Source organism: Dipodomys ordii, unplaced genomic scaffold, assembly GCF_000151885.1.
Source record: "Dipodomys ordii isolate 6190 unplaced genomic scaffold, Dord_2.0 Scaffold67, whole genome shotgun sequence".
Lineage (NCBI taxonomy): Eukaryota > Metazoa > Chordata > Mammalia > Rodentia > Heteromyidae > Dipodomys > Dipodomys ordii.
This window is the reverse complement of record NW_012267283.1, coordinates 8,496,829-8,507,569: the sequence shown is the minus strand read 5'-3', so window position 1 is coordinate 8,507,569 and position 10,741 is coordinate 8,496,829. Positions and strand designations below refer to the sequence as shown.

Genomic DNA, 10,741 nt, shown 5'->3' with positions numbered 1-10,741 from the left:
AGAGACCGTGAGACTCCTATCTCCAATAAACCACCAGAAAACCGGAAGTGGCGCTGTAGCTCAAGTGGTAGAGCGCTCGCCTTGAGCTGAAGAGCTGAAAGACAGCGCCCAGGCCCAGAGTTCAAGCCCCACGACAGACAAAAAAAAAAAAAAAAAAGAAAGTGAGTATACTTTTGGGGTTGCAGTAACAAAATACCTTAGAATGCGTAATTTCTAAGTAATAATTATTTCTTACCCTTTGGAGTGGTCTTCAGATTTGGTGTCTATTGTGAGCTGGCCCTGTGTCCTGTAACATACATCATACTGCTACACTTCATCACAGTGACCTGCACCTTCCACGCTTCTATCTATATTCTGATGGTTAACACTTAAGTAATTTCCTAAGAGATTGAAACATTACAGCTCTACTCTTTTCTGAATTTTCTCAAAGCAACGTACCTCCAAACTCTACTGGCCTTTATTCATTTACTGAGTTCTAAAGCCAATTTTCACATTTTAGTATTTGTTCTAATAACATCCCACTTCATATAATTTTCTGTATAAGTCTGTTCTTCTGCTATAATAAATGCCTCATATCTCATAGCAGTAGTTCTGGAGACTAGAAAATCCAAAAGTGCTAGCAGATTCAATGGCTAGTAGAGCCATTCTTTGTTCCATAGATGGCACCTTGTTTCTACATCTTCCCATGATAGAAGGAGCAAGACAGGTTCCTTTAACCTTCGTATCAGGGCACAAATCCCATCATCATAACAGCAGAAAACTTAGGAGTTCATCATTTACCAAAAGGCCCCTTCTCTTAACCATTATCTTTAGGTAGGCAGGGGGAGAGGATAGATTTCAACATATGAAGTTTAGAGAGACATCAACATTAAAATTATAGCAATGGCTAAATTTCATGTATGAGCCTGTCCCCTACAAGACCCAGAGCAAGGATGAAAATGACGATTTACATATAATATCATGACTATGTAAAATAAACCTGTGGGAAAAGACTCATTAAATATTTAATAATCTTACCTGAAATATACCTTAAGACAAAAACACATATATTTGGCTTTCACTAAAAGTCCTTAATAATCAAAATACTCAATAGTTATAAGACTGTTGAGGTGTCCTTGTGGAAGGCCACTGTTCCAATTGGAATCTGAGATGTCCCTTGACATCTTGACACATTGGAAGATTGGTTGCCAGTTGATGGACTTTTGAGACCTAATCAATGGATCCATCCCTGATGGAATCATAATTTGATGGCATTATTGGAAAGTAGTAGAAATTAGGAGGTGGATCTAGTTGGGTGAAAAGGGAGCATGGCCCTAATATATATATATATATATATATATATATATATATATATATAAAATTTGTCCCTGCCTCATGTCTCTACAGCTATCTTACAGATCTCTTAGATCTCTTGCTCTCTCCTATCTCTCTTTCCTCTCTTCTCTCTGTCTTCCTGTCTCTGTCCCTCTCTCTCTCTCCTTCCTTCACTGTGAAGTAAGCAATATTCTCTGTCACATGTTCCTACCACCATGATGCTTTGACTCATGGTAGGTTGGGCCTCCTCACAGCAGTGGTACCAGCCAACCATGGACTGAAACCTTTCAAACGGTGGGCCAAATAAATCTCTTGTCTTTTAAGTTGTTTCTCTCAGGTATGTGGTCACAGCTAGCAAAGTTTCAAGTAAGCAATTTACATTTTAAGATTAAAAACTGAGAGTTTTTAAATGAGAATTTATCACTCCGGGATAATTTCATCATATCAATTGCTATCAATAACACTATGGTTTTAATTCTCTTAAAGTGGTGTCAACACCAATATGCTTACATAAAACATCAGCATCACAATTCATAGCTATTTATCTCAACATACAGACAAACCAATCTCGAACTGGACACATGGCTCAAGTGATAGAGTGACAACCATGAGTAAGCAAGAACTTTTGGCCCTAACTTCAAGCCCCAGTTCTCTCTCTTTTTCTTTCTCTTCCTCTCTTGTCTGTCTGTCTGTATCTCTCTCTCTCTCACACACACACACATACCCATCCACACACACACATGTATACACATATACAGATTTAAGACTAATATAAATATTTGGTATGCAAAATATTCAACTGCCAAGTGAAACTTACAAATATTACACCAACCCTGAATACCTCCAGGATTATTGTTGTGGTTTAGACAAGAAGTGTCTCCCTAAAAGGTTCATGTTTTGCACTTTGGAGCTCAGATAATAGCACAACTGGGAACTGGTATGGTCATGAGGTCACTAACTGAATGGACTATTAGGAAATGGGACCTAATTGGAGAAAGTAGGTCACTGGGGACAAATCTTTGAAGGTATATCTTGTCCTTGGCAATTTTGTGTGTCTTTCTCTCTTCCCACTGCCTACCATGAGGTGAGCCACGTTGCTCCCCAACACATTCCCTGAACCACACAGAGGCTCAGCAGTAATGAAGTCACATGACCACGAGTTGAACGCTCTGCAACAGCTAAAAAAATTCCTTTCTCTTTTAAATCATTTTTCTTCTGTATTTTGTCCCACTGACAAAAAAAGTGACTAACATGATTACAAATCTGAGGGAAAAAAAACAGTTAAAGACGAGAAAAATATACACATACTACTAAGGGTACAAACCTTTGTTATTCAAGAGACTGTTGAATTCATACATTCTGGTGATGTCCAAAAAAAAAAAGCACACAAAAAAATCCCAAATGGTCTTAGTTTTGAGAAGAGTCCATAAAATATAAATTGAGGCATATATATCAGGCCAACTTTACTGGTTAGAAGAGTCGAAGTGAGGTATTCTGATTGACCATGGGTGTGAAATGTAACCACTTCTCCGAATAAGAGAGGAGAAAAGGTAATTGTGCCACCCTGAATAAACAGAATTATTTTAATTGAAATAGTATTAGAAAGCAAATAGAAGGAAGTAAGTTTAGGCAGACACAGCAGAAAAGGATCATCCTGTGCTTTCTGCTCTTCAGATTCTTTACTAGCTCACCCATCATACCTCCAAAATGATTCAAAATTGTTTCTACTGATTCTTCTCTCCTTGATTATTACCTTTCACTTTCATTGTAACTCAATAACTCAGGAATATTTGAACCACATATATGACCTTTTGCTCTGTCTATACTCAGAGTCATTGAATTCATTAGGTTCCATGAACCCAGAGAATATTTTTATATTGTCAGTAGGTTAAGGATAGTCTTTTACATTTGTAAAATGCTTGAAAGAAAATCTTAAAAATTGCTTTTGGGGTGAATGAAATTTATGACAGGGAAACTTTAATATCCTTTAATAAATGTTTAATTGTAACACAGACACTATCATTCATTACACATTATCTTTGCTGATTTTGTGTTAAAGTATCAAAGTAAGACATAGTAGTCTAGACCTCTGGCCCACAAAGCTTAAAATATTCATTCTCTGGTAGTTTACAGAAAAAAATATACTAGCTCCTAATTCAGAAAGGTAACTAGTTCCTAATATTATGACTACTTCCCTGAGATACAATTTTATGGGTCTTGATTTCCCCTTCAAATCATTGAGGATACAAACTGTTGTACATTTTGAAGCACAAACATAATTTTGTTAGCTTTCATTAAATTATTGATCATAAATGATTCAATGATCTTATGGGCGTGTTTACAAATTGCCTTAAAATACCCAGCTTGAGTTTCTAATAATAATAAAGCAACTATGAAAATATGCATGTTATTTTCATGAAGCAATTTCAAAAATATTTTGAAATGTGATCAATTTGAATTTTAGGAAACAAATGGCATCTAATTGTTTTCAGTTTGTTTTTATAAGCCTAAGATTTCTGTGACTGATCATCGATTATCTTTATTCTCTTGGTAATTGCTATGGCTGAGAATTGCTCTGCTGACAATATTTAGGGCAGGTACGTTTACTTCTTCAAATGTAGGACTCCCAATGTCTATTTGGTTAAGTGGAAATCATTTTCCCCCTTTCTCAGTCCTTCTGCCCTTTTCTCATTTTAACTTCTTTATTACAAGAAGAGATCAAAGCTGTTCCTCCATAAACACTGAGACAAGGTGCTAATAAAGAAATTTACTTCTCTGTTTCTAAGGCATATCTAGTCTTTTCAGAGTTGACTGGTCCTTACTGGCACAAGGTGCTTCCTGAGAAATTTCTGAATCTCCTGCCAAGAATGTTCCTGTGCAGCTGCATGTGGGATAACCTCTCCTCCCCAGTGGATGGCTGTGGTCAAGGAGTTGAGCTTTGAGGCACGGCACAGTGGAGTATAGGGAGGTTCTATCAGGTGACCTGCCCCAGGGTAAGATAGCAAGGTCCAGTTGTTCTTCCCATGTCTCCTCAGCTGTTCCTTGGCTTGTTCAGCATGTAATTTGCTGTTGATATTCTTATCGTCTTCTCCCACAATGAAGAGAAAATGTCCCTGAGCCTTTTCAATAGGAAGAAAATAACGGCTATCCTTACATCCAGTTTCAGCATAAACTTGATAAAACTCTGCAAATCCAAAGACATCATTGGATTGCAGGTGTAAAGAGAAAGGGGTGGGCTTTATGATCTTGTCACGGTATATATGTGGAACATCAATAATGAAGTTAGGACCATTAATGAGCACAGTGGCTGTGACCTGTTTTAGGTGAATAGCCAAAGAGAGTCCAATCTCTGCTCCTCTGCATATAGAGATTATCCCAATGCCTGGGCCCAAGACCTGAAAATAAAATGGAAACAAAATGGATTCTTTCCTTCAGTTAGGAAATGTACTATCTCAATCAAGAAGTTGGGTGAGAAATGAGAACAAAGTAAGCAAAAAAATCCTCATCCATATATTTATATAAACCATTTCTAGAGTTCTGGAATACAGAACTCTGTATTATTGAATATTGAATTCTATGAATTTACAAAGAAATATTATAGTTACTGTCACATTTTACTGCCTATATATTATGGATTCGACATTGTGTTTTATTATGAGTTCAAGGTGCTTTCAAGAAATAACGATATAGAGGAGAAAAAAAATAATATTGTGAACAATGGTCAGGGGGCTAACCAATGGGTAAACTTGGTTGCACAAAATCCGAGTCTCTTGAGATTCGGAGGAGTGGGCACCTTACAGCGAGAGAAGAAGTAGAAATTAATGACAGAATATGAAACTTGAATAAAGTCGTTGGCTTGCTTGCTTTCCAAAAGATTTCGAAAGGGGGCTTAGTTCAGCTTTCTTTTTATTGTTAGTCATCAAATAAGCACTAGAAAGGCACAATATCTTATCATCGAGGAGCTCTCTGCCAGATGGAGAGATGAGGGAAGAAAGGAAAGCTTAGATAATCAGAGGATTATAAATTCTCTGACATAAGAATGCACACAGACAAGCCCGCTAACCCAGTAAGTGCAAAGGTGGGTTTCCATGGTGTAATCTCTTTGAACAATTAACAGACAGCTCAACAAAATAAAGACTAAGTAGCTGAAACCTGTCTTGTCTAAGGGGAGTGGGACTTTCAAGAAGGGTAGAAGAATGGAGAGAGGAATCAAGGGAGGGATACAGATGTGAATGCATATGTACCCATATGAAAACGGAACTAGAGAACTTAAGGGGACAGCCTGAGCTGGGATAGACGAGGGAGGGATAATGGAGGAGATGACACTAACCAAGATGCATTGTATACATAAATTGACCTGCAGAATTGAAACACCTTTGTACAACTAATTTAAAGATAATAAAAATGAAAAATACAAACAACATTGGGACTAACATCTACTAAAGAATGAAAAAATTACCTTTGGATGTCTCAGTAGTAAGTTGGCAGCTTCCTCAAAATACTCCAGATCTACCTTTTCAAGTACAAAGGGCAGGTCTTCATAGCTATGGTAGGCCAAGGCCAAGGTAACAAAGCCATGACTGGCCAGGAGACTGGCCCTGAATTCAATCAGGCCTCCAATACCACCAAACAAATCAATGACCCCTGGGAACTTGCCCTCTCCTGAAAATTAAAAAACAAACAAACAAACAAAACACACAGTACAGTTATTAATAAAATATGAAACCACAAAGAAGAAATGCATCCAAATTTTGAAATGAGTATATATATGTCTCCCTCCTCCCTCTGAAGCTGTAAAGTTTGTTTTCAACATAGTATCTTGTACATCTCATTGCTACAATGGGTCAACCTGGAATCTTGGTTCAGCATTTTGTCATTTTCCTTCCCCTCTCAAATTAGAAAATCTATATATAAGATGCAGGCACCGGAATCAAATACAGTGAAAACAGGGGTTATACCATGGGGGAAGAACATATAAAAGAAACCAAAAAAAATCACACAGTACATTAAGAACAACAGCAACAAAAGTAAAACTTTTTGTGTCCCTATCTTTTGGTTCATTTCCCTTGGCATCGTTTTATATGGTCATGTGTACATAGCTTTTGATCTTTTCTGCTTGTCTCTAGACATTTTCTTACGAATCATATCCCTAGACCTGTTTAATCTCTGAAGCCAAGGAAAATGGGGCTTATTTCTATAGTTTTGCTATAAACAAAGCCATAAAAGTTGTGCTAAAGTTTTTGTTTTGTTTTGTTTTTTATTTTTGTCAGTCATGGGGCTTGAACTTTGGGCCTGGGTACGGTCCCTCAGCTCTACAGTTGAAGGTGAGCACTCTACCACTTGAGCCACATCACCACTTCTGGTTTTCTGGTGGTTAATTGGAGATAAGAGTCTCAAGGGCTTTACTGCTGGGCTGGCTTTGAGCCGTGATCCTCAGACCTCAGCTTCCTTGGTAGCTAGGATTACAGGTGTGAGCCACTGGTGCCCAGCAAGCTTTTAAACTTCTAATATATGTACAAATAAATTTCAAGAAACCTACCAAAGTCCTAAAATGAGATACTAGATGTGGTATGTCCATTCATATGTGTATTTTATTGATGGGAGATGCTCTAGCATCTGAAATGTCCCCCAAAGTCATGTCGTGTGTCCCAGGGTGGCAGTACTGGCATGTGGTGGGACCTTTAAGACTTGAATTCTAATGGGTGGTCTTCAGGTCATTGAGAGGATACTTTGCAGGAGGTGGTGGGACCCCATCTTCTTACTCCTGTCTTTTGCTTCTTAACCATGAGGCAAGCAGTTGTTCCCTACCACACATGCCTACCATGAGGTGCCGCTTTGCTCAAAGCAATGAGGCCAACCAATTGTGCACCGAAGCCTCTACAATTGTGATCTAAACTTTTTTCTTTAACTATGTTTACCTCAAGTATTTGTTACAGTAATAGAAACCGACTGTCAAACAGGAGGAAATCACAGATTTAATTTTTCAAAGAAGTATATGGCTCAAAAAAAATTGAAGCAATTACATTGGCTCAAACCCAGATGGAACATTCTATTATATTTATCTGAGTAACCAGTGATGGGGTCTTCCACCCAAGCAGATGTAAATAATGACTCATTCATTCAATAATAGAGAGTATTCTCTATTCCCTTCAACCTAATACAGCCTAAAACACACCAATGGTTAATGAAAGAAAGGATGATCAGAGTATCATTCTACTTACACTTGGGTAAGGAGAGAGGGAGAGAGAGTGAAGGAGAGAGAGAGTGCACTGGTACTTGAACTCAGGACTTGGGTGCCATCTCTTAGCTTTTTGCTCAAGGCTATCACTTTACCACTTGAGCCACAATTCTACTTCCTCTACTTTCTCTCTTTTAGGCAGCTTATCTTTTTTCAAAATAAAGTAATTCCCACACCCTGAAAGAAATTCACAGTGCACTTACATGAGTATTCTATTCGTATAAGAGTATTTTTAATGACATTCATTGAAACGTAGTGATTTGGCTAAAGGTGAATTGAGAATAAAAAATTACTTTCCTGGGCTGGGAAGGTGGCTCAGTGGTAGAGCATTTGCCTTGCAAGCCTGAGGCCCTGAGTTCGATTCCTCAGTACCACATAAGCAAAAAGGAAAAAGCCAGAAGTGGCTCTTTGGCTCAAGTAGTAGAGCGCTAACCTTGAGCTGAAGAGCTGAGGGACAGCGCACAGGCCCAGCCCCACAACCGGACCCCCCCCCCAAAAAAAATTATCATATCCTTAGACAAACTCCAGAACTACTGTGATGAAACTTAGGTTTTTAGTGCAATTATTACCACACTCCTGTTTTGATCCCTAATTTTGAAGGCAGGAAATCAGTTCAGCTCAATTCCTATTGGAATAAGGCATTTGAAAGAGGAAAAAGATATGGATAACAACAACTAGAAACATTCTTCTCACCTGGAGGGACAAAGAGGGCCCCCCGAAGACGACCTTCCTTTATCAAGATCCGTGTGACCCCGGGCGCGACATACCACCTTTCCAAAGTCAGGCTGGCTTTCGGAACACTGTGAGCATTTTTTAATGGCGGTTGTAGTTCAGAAAGTTTCAATTGGATCTGGAAGGGACTATTCATCACATCTTTTTTCAGCAGTCGACTTAAAGGATTTTCAGGTTTCAAGGACCAGAAAAGACCCATGGGGTGGATGCCCGTGTAGTCACCTCCAAGGGAAGGATCACGCTCCAAGTCTACTTCACCCGCTTCGTTGGCCCTAAAGAAGGCCTGAGAACGAAACACGTCATCCTTCTCATCTTTCACCGATGCCTGAAAACACACCGTCTGAAAAGGGATCAGGCCTGTAACGCGGATCCGCACTGGCTCATCAGCAAGTGCACTGAGAGGTGTCGCTATGATTTGAACCATTTTGGCAGTGTGGCTTCTTGGGTGATTCTTCAGAAATATCTTCAACAAAGCCCCCAAAGAGAAAGGAAAAATGATGAATGAAAGAAAATACTGATGAAGTGAATGAATAGTGAAATAGGATGGCAATTACACCTCTTAGAACTGTTTTAAACTTTTAGAAAATATTCTGTTACAAAATATTCTGCTACAATATCAATCTTGTAATACAAGACATCTGAGAGATTAAGTTGATTATTTATTTATTTATTTATTGCCAGTCCTGGGGCTTGAACTCAAGAGCCAGAGCACTGTCCCTGAACTTTTTTGTTCATAGTTACTAGCGTTCTAGCACCTGAGCTGTAACTCCATTTGTGGCTTCTTGGTAGATAATTGGAAAGACTAGAAACATGGTCATAAAACAAAGATCTCCCCCCAGAAGTGCATTTATATCAGGATCTTCTGATAAGAAAGGTCCAATCTCCCAACCAAATAAGTAAATAAAAATGAAAGCCAGAAGCAACTCAATCAAATAAAGTTACAATGAAGGGGCAATGCAGTTCAAGCTCCAATCAGAATGACACAGCCCCCAATTCCAATATTTTGGCAGAATAGGGGTATGTTCTTTCTTGGAGGTAAATATTAGTTTTTCAGTCATAAATTTTATATAAACTAGTCAGAATTCAATTATGAGAGCTGCAACCTCTTTGTACATCACTTTTATGATAAAATTAAATTATAAAAAGGAAATCAGTGGATAAGACATTGCTTCTGTTTCCTAAGAGGCCTAAAACAAGTGATTTTTTTAGCTCAAAAGTACCTTATTTTACTTTTTACAATAGTCAAGAAATTGAATACTTAGGGTTACATAGAGTTATACAGAAGAGTCAGAAACACAATGCATATCTCCAATTCTTAGTCAAAGTGATTAGTAGTTTAACAGAATTTATCAGGGGTCTACATATGATAACCACTAGAAGATTAGGTGACTAAAAGATTAGGTTCTAAAATAGCTCAGGGTGTAGAATTCCTTCTATACATTAATCTCATTAAACATCACATAATCAGCCAAACAGAAAGAAATGAATTGGAAAGTCATTAATTTTAGTCCATTTGCATTTGTTTTGGTGTTTTCTATCAAAATGATGGTTGCTATCAGAAAACATTCCTGAGTTGCATAAATAGGTCTAATAATAATAGTCCAGCTTTAGGAAATATTTTATAGAATTTAATCCTAGTAGGTCACTAATTGTACTTTAAACAAATTATTTCTAAACCTACAAGCAAAATATAAACAAGACCCCAATTTCCAGATAGATTTTTCCAGTATTTTACAAAATATTATTAGAAAGAGGGAGACACATTAATGGGTTAGTAAGGATAGAATAAAGTGATTTCTGGTACTCTTTCTCCTCAAAACACATAATTAGAGATTGGTACTATCATCATTAGTAAGTTGCTATTAACATTCATTCTAATAATAAATCTGCCTGAAAAGCTCCTCTTACCTGAACACCTTTGGGTATTCCACAGCTGTTTGAATTAGAGGTCTAGTTGATTATTAGCAGAAAGACTGTCTTGGTAAACTGCTAAGTCACAAAAACTAAACAACCAGATTTAAACCTGTTTTAATCATTACAGAAAAATATCCTTGTCCTCTTGAGCTTTCTTTCCAGCAAAAGATTGTCCTTACTTAAGACCAGAGCTCAGGTCTTTTATAGTTTAATAATACCACAGCACCAGTGTCACCACCACTGTTACCACCCACTCCTTGCTCCACTATTAACTATTAACTTTCAGTAAATTCAGCCTCCTCCTGTTTTTTATTCTTTTCATTTTGTGTTCTTCAAATGCCTTCCTCTTACAGGTAGTCTTTAGAATTTGCCCACATTTACTCATTTTACATTTATATTTACTCATTTACTCATTACTTTAAAAAATAAATTTATGGTATTGTTATTGTAAAGGTGATGTAGAGAGGTTACAGTTATATAAGTCAGATAATGAGTACATTTCTTTTGAACATTTCTTGTTCTCTCCCAGTGGTCACTCCTATC

General features: G+C 37.6%; 1 protein-coding gene across 3 annotated transcripts; it reads right to left on the bottom strand.

The window, feature by feature from the left end:
- Positions 1-3,303: 3,303 nt before the first annotated feature.
- LOC105990724 (bile acid-CoA:amino acid N-acyltransferase-like) lies at positions 3,304-10,359 on the bottom strand. Of its 3 annotated transcripts, none has more exons than XM_013023204.1 (4): positions 10,193-10,359; positions 8,246-8,798; positions 5,774-5,976; positions 3,304-4,709 (listed from the first exon to the last, which is right to left on the bottom strand). In XM_013023204.1, the coding sequence occupies exons 2-4, from the start codon at positions 8,706-8,708 to the stop codon at positions 4,116-4,118; spliced, it is 1,260 nt and encodes a 419-aa protein (XP_012878658.1). In that variant the 5' UTR covers positions 8,709-8,798; positions 10,193-10,359; the 3' UTR covers positions 3,304-4,115. The 3 variants fall into 3 exon arrangements, with proteins under 3 accessions (XP_012878658.1, XP_012878657.1, XP_012878659.1); XM_013023203.1 differs by having other exon boundaries at positions 8,246-8,747; XM_013023205.1 differs by having other exon boundaries at positions 8,246-8,624.
- Between the last annotated feature and the right edge of the window lie 382 nt (positions 10,360-10,741).

Bases quoted from the DNA above. Each gene is read 5' to 3' on its own strand.
- LOC105990724 (XM_013023204.1), bottom strand. From the start codon at position 8,708: ATGGTTCAAATCATAGCGACACCTCTCAGTGCACTTGCTGATGAGCCA. The intron at 5,977-8,245 runs GTGAGAAGAATG...TTTAATTTTCAG, and splicing joins GGCCCTCTTTGTCCCTCCAG to GAGAGGGCAAGTTCCCAGGG. The intron at 4,710-5,773 runs GTAATTTTTTCA...TTTTATTTTCAG, and splicing joins TACTACTGAGACATCCAAAG to GTCTTGGGCCCAGGCATTGG.